The 18,041-nt window shown below is 41.0% G+C and overlaps 1 protein-coding gene across 1 annotated transcript in view; it reads left to right on the top strand.

Annotated features, from left to right (window-relative positions):
- Positions 1 to 18,041, top strand: part of LOC117346226 (vomeronasal type-2 receptor 26-like) — a 44,957-nt gene that overhangs the window by 24,307 nt on the left and 2,609 nt on the right. Inside the window, exons 3-4 of the mRNA XM_033915630.1 lie at positions 7,297 to 7,524; positions 13,809 to 13,935. Of these exons, the coding sequence (XP_033771521.1) occupies positions 7,297 to 7,524; positions 13,809 to 13,935 (355 nt within the window). The remainder of the gene's footprint in view (positions 1 to 7,296; positions 7,525 to 13,808; positions 13,936 to 18,041) is intronic.

Below are 18,041 nucleotides of genomic sequence, written 5' to 3'. Positions count from 1 at the left end.
GCATTGCTAGCCCCAGGGGTGGTGGAAGATTAGTGATTGAAAAACTGTATGAAAAATAACTATTTTAAATTTAGTGATCAAAATGTGTCAGTTTTGAGAATTTATATTAATTAATTTTTTCTCTGCGTGTTTTGTTTTTGTATAGTTATTAACTAATATTTAACTAAGTTTTAAAGTTTTAAAGAATGTTTCCTTTATACGTAAATAAAGAAAAGTGAATGGGATTGCAGTGGCGGTGACGGGGTGGTGAATGGGGTGGCAGTGGCGGTGACGGGGCGGTGAAGAGGATGGTGAGACGGGGACGGGGCGGTGACGGGGATGGTGAGACGGGGACGGGGCGGTGACGGGGATGGTGAGACGGGGACGGGGCGGTGACGGGGACCAATTTTTTCACCGTGTCATTCTCTAATTCAGAGCTCAATCCAGCTGTAATACCATTTCATGGAAAGTGATTTTATCATCTTCCTTTTTTAGCCTTCTATCCTTCTGTACAAAATATTGCTTTAAATACATGAGATTTTGAATGCTTTTGGCACAATGATGAAGATGATGACACTTAAATACCTCTTTTTCAACAGATTAGTTTCATCTCTCAAAATCTTTTAATGAGCGACACGGTCAAGTTTCCTTATTTTTACCGGGCTGTCCCCAGTGAGCTGCACCTCTGTGCTGGTATAATCAAGTTACTGAAATATTTTGGCTGGAGATGGGTTGGTATTCTTGCATGTTATGAAGACAAGAGTCTTAGGGCTGTCCAGATCCTAAAGGAAGGGATTGAGCAGAATGAAGGATGCCTTGAATTTATAGAAGTCTTCAATCGTGACAATGTCACACCAACTGATATCTCCAAACTTTATCAGAGAATCAATGCATCATCATCTAATGTGACCATTCTTTATTGCAGTAGGGATTATGTATTGAGTCTGTTTGTAAATGTAGTTAATTTCACTTTAACCAAAAAGGTCTGGATCACCACATATGAACAGGATTTCATCTTGAGTTATGAATTGGACAAAATAGTAAGAAACAATACTTTGGCATTCACAGTTGCAAAAAAAAATATTCCAAGTTTTTCAAAATTTGTGCGCGAGGTAAATTATTTACTGTTTCCACTTGATTATTATTCTTTTTTATGGTGGAGAAGCCTGTGTGACAGCCATTGCCAAAAGAACATCAGGAGATCTTGTGTCATCAATGAAGCAACATTCCTGGGAACAAATTGTTACACCAAATACTTGGGAAGCAGCTATAGTGTATACAATGCTGTGTATGCTTTGGCACATGCATTACATGACATGGTCAGATCTGGGTTTCAAAACAACTCTATGGGGAGTACTGAAAGGAAATTTTTGGATTATTTGCCCTGGAAGGTAAAATCATTTGTTAGAGAACTGATCACTTTAAAAAGAGTGATATACACTTAATACACTGCACAACAAAGTTTTTGCTTCCTGAACACTGCTGGGTGTTTCTTATAGAATTTTGGGTGCTGATCATGAATATTACATCAAAAATTACCCATCACGTACCATTTCAGAGAAATCTTCAATTTTGTCGTGATTTTTTCTTATATTTGGATGCAAACAATTTTTTCTCCCATAAGTGTCTTATCAACAACGGTTTGTGCCGCCTGGGTATGTCCATGCATAAAATCTAGCCAGGTTGGAAGCTGTTTTATGGAAGATGACATCCTGGGCATGTCTGGGCAGGTCTGAACGAGCTTGCGCTGTCTCACCATGCTATAATGGTGGCTTCCATACACCGATCCTGCTCATTTGGTTAATATAGATAGTCCGTGTGTGTATATAGTATCAGTATAGTAAAGTATAGTAGTATAGTAGCTGTAGCAATATAACAGTAAGTAAGCTTGATGCTATAGACGTTTTGGTGTCGGGCAATATGTCTCGTCGGTGTCGTAACAGCCGCGACACATTCTGCTATATCTGTGGGGAATATACACTTACGCCTCAGAGACGTTCGATGACTGCCCTTGTAAAGAAAGCCTATCATCTGTATTTTGGCTGCAAAATAGGTGATCAAGACAAGCAATGGGCGCCTCACATTTGCTGTGCGACATGTGCTGTTAGTCTGAGAGCCTGGCTCAGAGGTACTCGAAAGACGATGCCATTTGCTGTTCCGATGATATGGCAGAGAACAGAAAGACCATGTGACGGACTGTTATTTCTGTTTGACTAATGTGTCTGGTTTCTCTGCCAAAAACAAGAAGTCAATTGAATATCCTAATCTGCCTTCAGCAATGAGACCCATGCCACATGATGACAGTCTTCCAGTTCCGAAACCACCAGAGGATTGGACCTTAGACGAACCAGATGAAGAAACTGCAGTGCAGGGTTCTAACAGTGACATTGACCCGGATTTTGAACCATCCTCATCAGGCGATCCACATCTGATAACACAGTCCGAATTGAACGATTTGGTCAGAGATTTGGGTCTGTCAAAAGCAAAAGCTGAGCTGCTAGGTTCGAGACTGCAGGAATGGTGTTTGCTATCACCAGGTACGAAAATTTCTGTGTTTCGAGACCGGCATCATGATATAACCAAATTTTTTGCACAAGTCGACAGTCTCTGTTTCTGTTGTGACATTGAAGGATTGTTCTCGGTCTTTGGTTGTGATCACAACCCGGAAGAGTGGCGTCTTTTCATTGATTCGTCAATGTTAAGCCTGAAAGCTGTTCTGTTGCACAATGGCAACGTTTATCCTTCAGTACCTGTTGGCTATGCAGCACATATGAAAGAAACATATGAGAATATGGAAATGTTACTAAAGTATGTCCAGTATACCAGGTATAACTGGAATATCTGTGGAGACCTCAAAGTCGTTGCTCTGTTACTAGGACTGCAGCTTGGCTATACAAAGTACTGCTGTTTCATCTGCGAATGGGACAGCCGAGACAGAGAGTCGCACTATTCTAGAAAGAACTGGCCACTCCGTAAAAAGTTAGTTCCAGGACAGAAAAATGTAGCACATGAATCGCTTGTTGACCCGACAAAGATATTTTTGCCTCCTCTTCACATTAAACTGGGACTCATGAAGAATTTTGTGAAAGCAATGAACAAGGAAGGGGAAGGTTTTCGTTATTTAAGACAGATGTTCCCAAGAATAACTGATGCCAAGATCAAAGAGGGTATTTTTGTTGGCCCCCAGATCAGACATGTTATGAGTGACAAGCGATTTGAAGATCTGTTAGTTGGGCCGGAAAAAATTGGCTGGAAAGCCTTGAAAGACGTTGTTGACAATTTTCTGGGCAATTACAGAGCCCCAAACTACATTCAGCTGGTAGACAAACTTCTCAAAGCATACAAGAGAATGAAGTGCAATATGTCACTCAAGATTCATTTCCTCCATTCACACTTGGACTTCTTCCCCGCAAATCTCGGTGCTGTGAGTGACGAGCACGGTGAAAGGTTTCATCAAGACATAGCTACGATGGAAAAAACGATACCAGGGCAATTGGAATCCGTCAATGCTTGCCGACTATTGTTGGATGCTACAACGTGATGCACCAGACACTGAATATAAAAGAAACTCGGGAGCAAAACACTTTTAATTCTGTTTCATTTAGTCGCTTGTGCGAAACGTAAACTTGACTATATATTTTATTGTCAGTAAACATAAAAATGTCTATTTCTCATAGTTCTTACGTGATGCAGTAAAACCAAAACCATATTTGAGCATACCAAGTTGGTACCTGTCATAATCACCAAAAACTTTTCAGGAATCAAGACTTAACCAAAAAATTGTTGTGCAGTGATATCACAGTGTGGAAAGCATCATCCATATCCACATTTCCTTTTGGGTTGTGCTCTATGGGACTTGGGCACACACCCATTGTTATAACATAGCTTATTGCAAGATGCAGATGCAAATTTGAATTTGTGTAATTCAGTGTGAATTAGCACCCAATTATAAACACTAATTTGCTTGTTAGCTGATTTGGTTGGGTACATATTTTGGATTGACACTATATATAGAATCTGTGTGCTTCAGTTGTCATGTGCGTAACTCATAAGGGGACATTGCCAGTGGAGGGGCATGGACAGGGCAGAGGTATACTTTAAATTTAGGCTCATTGTTAGGGAATAGGATCTTTTACATTCAGGCAATTCCATGTCAACTGGCCCATTTTCAATCAGGGTTTTCACTCGACATCTTCCATGGATACAAAAAAGTGGCCAAACAAAAAACAACCAACAGGAACTGCAGTGAAGATGCAAGAGCAAAAAAACAAAATGAAACTTCAAAACAATATACAGGGTACAGGAATGTATTCAATAAAATCAATAAAACATGTATAAACAGCATAAATAAAATAATTGTATCCAAATACCAGTCTTTGTTCTCTTATGTACCGGACCCAATACGGTCCATGTTTAGAAACATTTCTACCTCAGGGGTCCAGGGCATTGCACTGAGTGTTTATCATGGGCAGCACCCATGAAAGAAGAGGCTTACGCCTGTTTTGTTTGAGTTTTTGTTTGTTTTAATCCATTTGGCTTTTTGATACTCTATGTACTGATTATCCTGGACCTCTGAAGAAGTGTTTTTCGAAACACGGATCATCTTGGGTCTGGTACATAAGAGAACAAAGACCAGTTTTTGGATACAATTATTTTATTTATGCTGTTTATACATGTTTTTATGATTTTTTTATTGAATTAATTTCTGTACCTTATACATTGTTCTTCAGTTCCATTTTGGTTTTTTAATTTAAAAAGTGGCCCAAATAAAAGGGCCCCTAAATCAGGACATAGTTGAGATCATGCCCCAAAACTATAGATATCTCAATTAGATGTCCCAACATATTCCATGAAAAAATTATTCAATTTCTGAGATAGTCATGTGTGAGATAGTCGGGACCATTTGACATGGAATGACCCATGACCAACTGCCATTGGGAACTTTCTTTTGTAGTTTCCCATGCTATCAACACTTGCTATAACATACTCACCAGATTAAACTCTTAATGACCATTAGCTGGTCTTACCTAGTCCTCATGTTGCCCAGCTAGAATGCACATATTATACTGCATTTTTCTTTGTGGCTGCTGCAACCTGGAATTCTTTGTCTTTGCCTATTAGGGGATAACTCTCATTAAAACTGTTCAATACAAAGTTAAAGATGTAGTTTTTTCAAAGGGCATTTGATGGTCATGACTGAATTGCTGAGGTTGATATTGGATGACTTTACCTGAATACAAATATTATGTGTGCTCTTTGGTTGGTTGACTTTCTATGCTTTTATATCAAAGATTTTGTAGTTCCTTTCCTTTTATGTTGAATTTTAAATTATAAACTGTTTTGATCTACAAACAGGGCAGTTAAAGGCAGTATTGAAAATACCAATAAATAAATACACCTGTTTTCTGCAGGTACAAGTCCTCAAGTTCAATGCTGGGTTCAAAGCTCAGTATTCTAAGCACTATTCTATGAGGGTCATTTCATACATAATGCACACTATTTTTTTCATTTACATGCTTGTTTGTTTTTTCAAGTATTTCTTTACAATCCTTCAATAAAGTCTCCCTGCTTTGCAATGACTGAGTCCCAACATCCAGGAAGCTTCATTTTTCCATCCAACACACCGTTTTTGTTAAGTTGCTGCATGGCTCGGGTACAAGCAGAAAAAAGCTCTTCCAGAGATGCAAAACAATGTCCACGCATAGGTTGTTTCAACTTTGGAAAAAGGTCAAAGACTGGTGGACTCATGTCTGGACTGTAGGGAGCATGAGGTAACACCTCCCAGCTGTATTTGTGTAGTTTTTCAATGACAACATTCCCTATGTGTGGGTGAGGTTTGTCGTGAAGAATGAGTGGCCCAGCCAAGAGCAACTGAGATCAGGTTTTATGCATTTTTTGCAAAAATCACAATAATACACTGCTGTGACACTTCTTCTACATACAACTATGGCTGTAATGATGATGCCTTAATGATCATAAGCAAAAATCATCATTTGTTTGACTTTTGATTGAGCTTGTCAACATTTTTTTGGCCGTGGGGAAGATGGAGCTCTCCACTCATTGAAAAACTACACAAAAATGACTGGGAGGTGTTACCTCATACTCCCTACATCCCAGACATGAGTCCACAAGACTTTGGCCTTTTTCCAAAGTTGAAACAACCTATGACTGGACATTGTTTTGCATCTCAGGAAGAGCTTTTTTCTGCTTGTATCCCAGCCATGCAGCAACTGAACAAAAATGTTGTGTTGGATTGAATAATGAAGCTTCCCGGATGTTGGGACTCAGTCATTGCAAAGCAGGGAGACTTTATTGAAGGATTGTAAAGAAATACTTGAAAAAACAAACAAGCATGTAAATGAAAAAAATAGTGTGCATTATGTATGAAATGACCCTCGTATAAAGATTGCTTTATAAGGTCCAGATTCTAAAACAGTGCCACGATCAGCAGCCACCCACAAAAGTGGCACTGATCACATGTTAATCACACGATGGCACCATTTTTAGAATCACAACTATATCACAGATAGACACCAGAAATGTATGCCTTGAAACCTTGGCCTACATTTCCGGCGCCCATCTGTGATGATATCCATGACTACGGAGGTGCCTACTGATACCTACGTGTACTTCAAGCATTAACCATACCTGTTTTACCCTTAAGCACTGGTAAATGCCTCTGTAGATGGGGTTCCAGCACCTTTTGTGGAGGAGCCATTTTTTTTGTACTGAGATTTTAAATGCTTTTAAATGATGCAATTAATTAGCACATCAGTTAAAGACAATTAAACCAACTAAAATTGTGCCTAACAAGCAGCACTGTTTATAGAATTCGGGCCTAAGTGACCTTTGTAAAATTGGTGCCTTTTATAGACTCTCCCCCTATATATACAACTGAAAAGCTATTAACCTTTGTAAATGGTCCATTTGGAAACTGTTCTTAATGTATGTAGCTAATATTTAAGCATGTCCTCTATATTCATAATTTTACCTATATTTGAGAGAGGCTTTCTGAGGACAAGAGTTAGGCTAAGGATTGAAATATGACACATACTGTTTTCCAAACTAGTTGATGTTTTAGTAGAAAAAGTGTTCATAAGAAAGTCAGGTATAAATGTCTGTGGGCATTTGTTGCCTTATTGAATTTCAAAGTGAATGTCCACAGGTAAAAAGAATCCACAGACTTTGCAGCAATACAAACAATATAAAAATAATTCTTCAGAATAATTTGAAAAATGATTTTTTTTTTACTTTTATGTGTGCTTAAATTCACATGATTATACTGAAAATATCAAAATTTTACCCTTTATTCTTTAGCTTCATCATTATCTGAAGAGTGTCCATTTTAAGAATGGTCTTGGTGAAGAGATATTTTTTGATGAGAATAGAGGCCTCACCATTGGATACAATATCATAAACATTGTCTTTCTACCTAACAGAATACGTAGGAATGATGTTGTTGGTAGTTATAATCCTTATGCTCTTCCAGGACAGAATTTCATTATTGATGAAGAGGCCATCGTGTGGGATAGTGACTTGACTGAGGTCAGAATCAATTAACATTAGAACATGATGAAATATGCTGAGTCATGTAGAGAAACCATGCCTCATGTTTATTTATTTATTTTATAGTCCACTCGAATCTAAGCTATCTTCCTGTGTTCCTCTTACAAATCTTTGGTTTTAAAATTCTCCATCCTGTGGTCTGTCAAATTGTGCATGTTGTCTGGGCAAAATATAACCATAGCCAAATCAACTGAGTTGGAAGTATTCTGCAGTTATCATGAGTGTTTTACTTGATTATTTATGGGAAATATGATATATGCATGTACAATTTAATTAAACTTTCATCAGTCATAGGGCAGGTATAACTGCTCTAGATCCATCCATCTCTTTGTAATCCCACTTACAAACTATATGCTTATGTTTATTGGAAGTTTCTATACTACTACTAACATAAGAACATAAGAACTTGCCTCCGCTAGGTCAGATTAGGGGTCCATCACGCCCAGCAGTCCGCTCCTGTGGCAGCCCATCAGGTCCATGACCTGTAAGTGATCCTTTGTCTAAGACCCTTTAATCCCCATGTTTCTTCTGTCTATACCCTTCATGATCCTATCTCTACCTCTATCTATATCCCTCAATCCCCATATCCTTCAGGAACTTGTCCAATCCCTCTTTGAATCCCCTTAATGTACTCTGTCCTATCACATCTTCCGGAAGCACATTCCAGGTGTCCATCACCCTCTGAGTGAAGAAAAATTTCCTAGCATTGGTTCTAAACCTGTCTGGAGAGTCAATTTAGAATGGTTTGTATGAGTTTCAGAAATGGTGTTACAATATATGAGTTTTGATAAAAGTGTTGCAAAACGTGAGTTAAATATATGTATATCTTACCTTTTTAATAATAATAACTTTATTCTTATACTAGTCTTTAAGCCCGTTACATTAACGGGTGCTAGAACATATGTGTGTGTGTCTATCTTTCTTTCTCTCTCTCTTTAGCCGCTTTCTTTCTTTCTGCCTTTCTTTTTCCTTGGCTGTCCATCATCACCCCTTGCCTGCTCCCCCTGTCCATTTTCCCTTCCTTTTACCTCCACTGTGTCCACCAATACCCCTTCACTGCTCTCCTTATGCAGCAGCAGCCCTTCTCCCTTTGTTTTACCTCCCCCCTGTCCAGCAGCACCTGTTTCCTTCTCCCCCTGTCCAACATTAGTCCTCCGTTCCTTTTTCTTCACCTCCCATGTCCATCAGCATCTCTTTCCTTCTCCCCCTGTCCAGCAGTAGACATCCCTTCCTTTTTTATCCTCCCTCCTCCTTCTTATCCCTATGATACTCTTGCCTTGCTCTACCCCCTGATCAGAGGTTCCCGACAGCCGCCCAGTTGCACCCATTGGAAAAGTTCCCACTGCCGCATCCCGCACCCCTCCTGACGTGGCTCCCGCTGTCCTTTCTGTCTGTCTCTGTCCCTGGCCCCCTTTGCCTGTCTGTCTTTCTGTGTATCTCCCTACCCCTGTGTCTTTCTTCTTTTCTTTCTGTCTCCCTTCCTCCCTCTGTCTGTCTGTCTGTCCAAAGCAGCATTCCATCCCCCTCCCCCCTCACCAGTTCCCTGTGCACCTGCCCCTGTGTCTTTCTTATTTTCTTTGTGTTTCCCTTCCTCTCTCTGTCTGTCTGTCCAAAGCAGCATTCCCTCCCCCTCCATTTCCCTCCCCCCCACCAGTTCCCTGTGCAGCAGCATTAGCGTTTCCTCTACCCCCCCCTTTCCCTTCCCGCGGTCCGGACTACAAAGGTGGTGATTCCAGCAGCGCTTGCATCAGTCTCCACACGCTGCTTCGGGCCTTTCTATTGCCCTGATTTACTCTGGCACGTCCCTGATGACATCATCAGAGACGCGGCAGAGCAAATCAGGGCAGTAGAAGGGCCCGAAGCAGCATGTGATGCACACGCTGCTGGAATCGCCATTCAGGCCCGCGGGAAGAAAAGGGGGTGGGTGGCAAAGGAGGAATGGAGATCGTCGTCTGGCTGTGGTCCGGCTTGTGGAGGCGATAGGCTGGTGACGTATTAGCGCGCATGCGCACTCCTTCGGCCACAGACCTACAGCGCACAGAACACGCAAATAGGAGTGCGCATGCGCCGCTAGCTCTTTATTATATTAGATACCGCCAGACCATGCTAGTTCTAGGTGGTTTACAACACAAATAACTGAGACAGTCAGCGAATTGTACAGAATCGTAATAGAATTCATGACAAACCAAATGAACAAAACATAGTAACATAGTAGATGATGGCAGATAAAGACCCGAATGGTCAATCCAGTCTGCCCAACCTAATTCAATTTAAAGTTTTTAAATTTTTTCTCCATAGCTATTTCTGGGCAAGAATTCAGAGCTCTACCCAATACTGTGCTAGGGTTAAAACTGCTGAAATCTCAATCAAAACCTACTCCAGCCCATCTACACTCTCCCAGCCATTGAAGCCTTCTCCAGCCCATCCTCCCCAAAATGGCCATATACAGACACAGACTATGGAAGTCTGCCCAGTACTGGCCTTAGTTCAATATTTAATATTATTTTCTGATTCTAGATTCTGATTCTGATTCTAGATCAGTAAAAACAGTAAAAAAAAAAACGTAGTTACAGATCTATCAAATAGTTGCGTTTTTACTAATTTTCTAAAAGAGTAGTAAGATGAAATACATGGAATAATGTTACCAAGGCAATCTATGTACATATACCATTATTATAGTTTCTGTATATCATATATTCATCTTTCTTTGTATTATTCATGCGTTCACCCTTGCAAACAATATGTACCAGGTGGATTTCTTTAAGAAGTCAGTAATAAATAGATAAATATGTGTGTTTATTCCAGTAGTCTAGTAATTTCTGTGCTTATATGGTATTCAAATGCAGAGACTTTCTTTATAAATCTATTTAATTTACTTATTGGCATTTAATATTCCAATATTTATAGATGCATCAGAGTAATGTACAGAACCAGGTCATAGTCAGACATGTAAGAATTACATATCAGTAACTACTTAACTAAAACAATGCGGTATAGACAAAATCATACAAGAGGATTATCATAGTAGAAGAAAAAATAGTTTATACATTTTAATTAACCATACGCAATAGATAACTACAGGGAGGGAACAGAGACTAATAGGCTAAACCACACTGATGGCTAGAAAGAGAAGGAACTAACAAGTGGAGCTATTGGTAGACCTTTTGGAAAAAATAAAAACACATCTTGAATAAAGTTTAGAATTTCTTTCTGGAAAATTCAGAACATAGAACAGTAGGAAGCTGATTCTAGACATAAGAGGATACACACTAGAAGCCAAGGAGCAAGAAGAGTCCAGCCTTATTATGTAAATGGAGGGAATGACCAAGAGATTGGTATTTGAAGAATAGAGCTATCCTGAGAAGGAGGCTTTTCAAAGTTAGAGTAGCAAGGGCTGTTGGGGGGCGAAGATCAGTTGGGGCAGCTCCTGACAAGAGCGAAGCTGCCCTGATGTGGAGGCTTTTCAAGTTTTGGCTTTAATTTGTCTGTTTGCTATACTGTTCTTTGAATTTTTTCCTTGTTTTAGGTGCTAGTAAGCCTCATTGTTGTGATTTTTTTTCCCTTGTGCATTTATTGATGTACTTAAATTTTGTTATGTATGTAATAAATATAAATAAATAAAAGAAGGACTCTTTCAAAAAATGGAAACACATGAAAACAACCGAAGCATGGAAAAAACATAAAGATGATCAGAAGAAATGTCACAAGGCGGTGAGGGATGCCAAAAAAGACTATGAGGAAAAAATAGCGCAAGAGGCCAAAAACTTCAAGCCCTTCTTTAGATACGTGAAAGGGAAAAAACCCGCAAAAGAGGCGGTGGGACCCCTGGATGAACAGGGAAGAAAAGGGTACATTAAGGAAGATAAACAAATTGCGGACAAACTAAATTCCATCTTTGCGTTCGTCTTTACGGAGAAGGATACTGCAAAAATACCAGAAGCAGTGAAAGTGTTTAGTGGAGTAATAGAAGACAGCCTCACCACAGTTGAAGTGGAGTTAGACCAGATATACTACCAGATCGACAAACTTAAAAGTGACAAATCCCCTGGACCGGATGGAATTCACCCGAGAGTCTTAAAGGAATTGAAGGTTGAAATCGGAGAGCTATTGCAAAAACTCGCCAATCTGACAATCAGAACTGGACAGATACCAGATGACTGGAAGATAGCGAATGTCACGCCAATTTTCAAAAAAGGATCGAGAGGAGAACCGGGCAACTACAGACCTGAGAGCCTTACGTCTGTCCCTGGAAAGATGGTTGAAGCACTGATCAAGGATAGCATAGTCCGGCACTTAGATACACACGACTTGCTGAAACCCAGTCAACATGGGTTCAGGAAAGGGAAATCATGCTTAACGAATTTACTTCAATTTTTTGAGACCGTGAACAAGCAAATTGATAGTGGAATGCCGGTGGACATAATATATTTGGACTTCCAGAAAGCATTCGACAAAGTTCCACATGAAAGACTGCTCAGGAAACTACAAAGCCATGGAATAGAGGGAGATATACAAAGGTGGATAGGCAAATGGCTGGAAGACAGGAAGCAGAGAGTGGGCATAAATGGGAAGTTCTCAGACTGGGAGAAAGTGACTAGTGGTGTGCACCAGGGCTCGGTACTTGGGCCGATCCTATTTAATATTTATATCAATGACCTGGAAGACGGAATATCCAGTGAGATCATTAAGTTTGCAGACGACACAAAGCTATGCCCGGCAATCAGATCGCAGGAGGATAGCGAGGAACTCCAGAGCGACTTGTATCTGTTAGAGAAATGGGCAGAGCAATGGCAGATGAAGTTCAACGTGGAGAAATGCAAAGTAATGCATTTAGGTAGTAAGAATAAGGAACACGAGTATAGAATGTCAGGCGCAACTCTGGGTAAGAGCGAACAAGAAAAGGACCTGGGTGTACTGATAGATAGGACCCTGAAGCCGTCGGCACAATGCGCGGCAGCGGCAAAGAAAGTAAACAGAATGTTAGGCATGATAAAGAAAGGAATCACGAGTAGATCAGAGAAAGTCATAATGCCGCTTTATAGAGCAATGGTCAGACCACATTTGGAATACTGTGTCCAACATTGGTCTCCCAACCTAAAGAAGGATATAAAACTGCTGGAGAGGGTGCAGAGACGAGCAACGAAGCTAATAAGAGGTATGGAGAACTTGGAATATGAGGAACGACTCAAGAAACTGAGACTGTTCTCCCTTGAGAAGAGGAGGCTGCGAGGGGACATGATCGAGACGTTCAAAATACTGAAAGACATCGATAAAATAGAGCACAAAAACAAATTATTTACATTGTCCAACGTGACACGGACAAGAGGACATGGTTTGAAGCTAAGGGGGGACAAGTCCATGACAAATGTCAGGAAGTTCTGCTTCACGCAGCGAGTGGTGGATGCCTGGAATGCTCTTCCAAAGGAGGTTATTAGGGAATCCACTGTGCTAGGATTCAAAGGCAAATTAGATGCACATCTCCTTACGAGAGACATAGAGGGATATGGGTAATTAAAACTACATCAGGTGTATACCTGACTGGGCCTCCGCGTGTGCGGATCGCCGGACTCGATGGACCATGGGTCTGATCTGGAGATGGCAGTTCTTATGTTCTTATAAATAATAATAAATGGAGTTATTTTTATAATTTTGATTGAATTATATTGTAAACAGCTTTGATCCTTTTTTTGGCTGTATATGCGGTATATAAATATTTTAATAAATATAAACATTAACATATTAATATAAATGTATGAAATGAACAAAAACAAATTTTTATTTAAACTCATAAAAAGCCAAATGAACCAAAAAAGAGTAGAACATATTTTCCCTGTTTGATATTTATCAGATAGACTTAACAGAATTTCCAGCTACAAGTGGACTGACTTAGTTAAAGCTAAAAACCTACATAGATTTAGCCATTGATAATGTCAACTAAAGTTATGGCTGCTGTTTGTAGACTTCAACTTAGCTAGTTCTAAACTTTAACAGGTGAGACCTAAAAATTTAAGTTATCTGGTTGCTTTTGCTCTAACCTAAATTTCTACTTTAAAAATAGTGACCATTAGCTGCTCCAGAGAGGAATATTTTCAGAAAGTCTGACTGAGGTATAGTTAGATAGCTAAATCCTTTGTAAACTAACCTCTCTGGATTTGTTAATCAAATTCAATTTCTGATATAGTAGTCAATAAAGGAATATTGCTTTTGCTACATTACATTCCAATATCAAATAAAATTACGTAACTTGTTTTCTCAATCCTTAGATACCTCCACAGTCCAGGTGTAGCTCAAGTTGCCATCCTGGTTACAGAAAATTACCCAGAGAAGGTGAGCCCACCTGCTGCTATGACTGTATTCCATGTGCAGAGGGAGAGGTCTCCAACCAAACCGGTGGGTGATATCATGGAACATGTGGTCAACACAAGTCTATAGATGCTTTATGATGGTTCATCTCTGTGAAATTAAGCAAGCGACGAAGTCCCAGAAACCATGACTAATCCACAGTTTAATTGGCATTATATTTATTTGAAGAATGAGAGAAATTGGCATCAATTATGGTCCTTTGTCTAAAAATAAACAACCTCATTAGATGGTTAACATCCAATCATCTCCAACATTCACGACTATATCTATCTATCTATCTATCTATCTATCTATCTAGCTATCTATCTATTTTGACATTCTGACTAATCTAAACTAAACTATCTAAATCTTGGGTTTATATACCGTGCCATCTCCATATTTGTAGAGCTCGGCACGGTTTACAGGAATTGCAATGAGAAAGGAACTCCAAGGAAGGGTTGGGTGAAGATCGGAGAAGGAAGAGTGTTAGCGGGCTAGGATGTCAGAAGAGGAGGGAGTGTAGGTTTTTGAGAAAAGCCAGGTTTTCAGATGTTTACGGAAGGGTTGGAGAGCACTCAGGTTCTGAAGAGGGGAGGCAAGGCTGTTCCAGAGCTCGATGAATCTGAAGAGGAGGGAAGTCCCCAGTTTTCCAGGATGGGAAATGTCTTTTAATGAGGGGAAGGATATTTTTGATTTTTGGGTAGGTCTGGTGGTATTAAGATTTGAAGAATTCCAAGAAAATGGAATTAATGGAGGAAGGATGCCGTGGAGGATCTTGAAAGTTAGGCAGATGCATTTGAAGTGAACTTTGGAAATTATCGGGAGCCAATGAAGCTTGGAAAGGAGCGTTGAGACGTGATCGAATTTACTTTTTGCAAAGATAAGCTTGGCCGAGGCATTTTGAATCCGTTGGAGTTTGTGAAGGTTTTTCTTCGTTAGGCTTATGAAGATAGAATTGCAGTAGTCCAGTCTGGAGAGGATGATGGATTGGACGAGAACGGCAAAATGTTTTTGATGGAAACAGGATCTTACTTTCCTCAGCATGTGTAGGCTGAAGTAGCATTTTTTTTACCAGGGAGTTGAGGTGTCATTGAAGGACAGTGTAGAGTCGATGATTACGCCCAGGACCTTGCTGGAGAATTCGAGCTGCAGAGTGGAGCCAGAGGTACAGTGAGATTGAGGTGGGTAGCTGAGCTAATTTTGGGCCGAGCCAAAGTAGTTTTGTCTTGGTTTCATTCAATTTCATTTGGACGGTGTGGGCCCAAGATTGGAGATTCGAGATACAAGAGGATATGTTCTCTGAGAGATTGGTGAGATTCGAGTCGGTCTCGAGAAGGACAAGGATGTCATCAGTGTAGGTGTAAATTGTTTCAAGGGGGGATAGATGGAGGAGTTTTAGAGAGGTCATATAAATGTTGAAAAGGATAGGAGATAAAGGTGAGCCTTGCGGGACTCCACAGATTGGTATCCAGGGGAGGGATGAGGTGCCATTCCTATTGACAATGTAGGATCGGGAACGGAGGAATTTTGAGAACCATTCAAGGATTGTAGAGGTGATGCCGATCTCGGAGAGTTGGTAGATCAGAATATCATGGTGAACAACGTCGAAAGCGGCGGAGAGATCGAATTGCAAGAGGACGGCGAACTTGTTACGGGAGTGAAGTTGTTGAACCTTGGAGATTAGGGAGGTCAATAGGGATTTGGTGCTGAAATTGGGGCGAAAGCCATATTGGTAAGGTAGGAGAATGGAAAATTTCTCTAGATAGGATGAGAGTTGGGTCGATATGATGGTCTCGAGCATCTTGGTTAAGAGAGGAATATTCGCTAGTGGGCGATAGCTGGATGGTGAGGAAGGGTCGAGGTCGGGTTTTTTCAATAGAGGGGTTAAGGCGATATGGCCCATTTCTGGGGAGAAAAGGCCCGAATGCAGGGCAGAGTTTAGGAGTATGGTAATGGAAGAGATGGCCTGAGTGGGTATTTCCTCGTAGAGGTAGGAGGGGAAAGGGTCTAAAGAACAATTGCAAGATTTCAGTTTGAGACAGAGTTTAAGGATGAGGGATTCGGATACGTGCTCAAAGGCTGTCTAGAATCTGTCGGCTGGGATAGTGCTAGAGACCGTTGGAGTCAGTGAGCACTAGGGAGTTGTAGGAGATTGCAGGTGGGAAGGAGCAGTGTAGGGTAGTGACCTTTTCATTGAAGAATTTTGCTAGAACTTCGGATGAGGGAGAGGAGGGGAAAGAGGTGGAGTCTTTTTTGGAGGTTAGAGAGCGCCAGATTTTGAAAAGTGTACTACTCTGGTTGTTGGATCTGGATATATTCTCACCGTAGAAGTTCTTCCTAACTTTTTTTAGTGCTGAATTGTAGAGCTTAATGTTGGCTCTCCAGGACTGTCTGTCTATGGAGGAGTTAGATTTTTTCCATATGCGCTCTAGGGCTTGACATTTCTGCTTTAATTCTCTGTGATAAGGGAGATACCAGGGGGCTTTGCGAGGGTAGGAGATGGATTTGGTGGAAAGGGGGGCAAGGGAATGGTAGGTGGACTCGGAGAGGGATGTCCATTTATGCCAGTTGGATTCGGGGTCTGCGGGCTTGGGAGCAGAGGAGAGTTGTTTGAGAAATTTTGTCCAGAACAGGTCGCTTGAAATTTTTTTGCGAAAGGTGATGGAATTAGAGGAGGGGGAGGGGCCCCAAGATGCGACATGAAGATGGGTAGGCAGAAGGTCCCAAGGAAGTGGTCAGACCAGGGGACCTGTTCCCAGCGGGTGTCATCGGCTGCGGTTTTGTAGGCGGTAAGGTACAGGAAGCTAATGAGGTCTAGAGTGTGTCCCTTTTCATGGGTTGGGGAAGGTGAAGGGGGGAAAAACCAAGAGAGATGAGGAAGCTCTTCAGTTCAATCGTATCCTTGTTGGTGTTGTCATCAAGGTGGAGATTGATGTCCCCAATGATCAAAAGTCTTTGAAATTTGAGGAAGGCGTTTGAAATGGTTTCGAGAAGGAGATCAGAGGATTTGTTCCAAGGGGTAGGTGGGCGATAGAGAAGTAGGATACCCAGTGGGTGAGGTTGGAGTTCATCATTGATCGAGGCTAGCATGTATTCTAGAGAGGTGTGGCTGCTCTTTTCAATGATCTGGACATCGAAGAATGATTTGTAAATTAGTGCCAGACCGCCTCCTTTTCGGTTAGTTCTGGGAGAGAAGAGACCTTGGTAGCCATGGGAGCAGAGTTCATTTTGTGTAAATATGTCATCTTTTGTGATCCAAGATTCTGTGACGCATAGGAATCCCGGGTCAGAGTCTTTGAGTAGATCCTTCAGGATTTGGATCTTATTGCAAGCGGATATGGCGTTGCAATGGAGTGTTGGGACTGGGGTGAGTGAGTCTGAAGCAAGGTTGGGGAGATTTGCGGAGGGAACAGGCTTTAGGGATGCGTGGTTGACTCTTCGAGGTTTTTTTTGGGAGGGATGGTTTCTGATGCGCAGCAATGTGGGAATTTTGAGACCAGGGCAGATGTTAGAGTCAATTGAGGGGTCGGGAAGGTTGGGGGAAGGAGGTTTCAAGCAGGGGGTAGTGTATGGAGAAGAGCAGAGCAGGAGGAGAAGGAGCCATGAAGGCGGCTTCATGATGAGGGTACAATTTTTTTTTTTTGGGGGGGGAGAGTTTTATCGGGGGAAGAGCTAGGTAGTTTGTATCAAAAGAGGAAGAAGGTTGGCATGGAGCCCGACTAATCTTTCCATGAAATCTTTTCTGGACTGATGAATGAGCAGACTGAATGGGTCATTTGGCTTTTATCTGCATGTCATGTTTCTGTTTCAATAGTTATTAGTGTTAAACTAATATTGGTTCCTTCCACAAAAAAAATTCTCTAGAGACTTAGGGCTCCTTTTACTAAGCTGCGTGTAAGCGTTTGTAGCACATGCTAAACCTGCGCTACATGGCTAGAACTAACGCCAGCTCAATGTTAGCATCTAGCACACGCGGCAATTTAGAGTGCACTATTCCGCACATTAAGGCCCTAACACAGCTTAGTAAAAGGAGCCCTTAAATGTTGAAGGTGATCAGATGTCAATATTAGTGTCCTCTATCCAACATATAATGGCATTTTAGAAATGATGTCCAAGTCATAACATGGTCATCCAGAATATAGCCTGTTCTAAAA

The sequence above is a fragment of the Geotrypetes seraphini genome, chromosome 12, assembly GCF_902459505.1.
Source record: "Geotrypetes seraphini chromosome 12, aGeoSer1.1, whole genome shotgun sequence".
NCBI lineage: Eukaryota > Metazoa > Chordata > Amphibia > Gymnophiona > Dermophiidae > Geotrypetes > Geotrypetes seraphini.
This window is presented reverse-complemented; position numbering and strand designations above follow the sequence as displayed.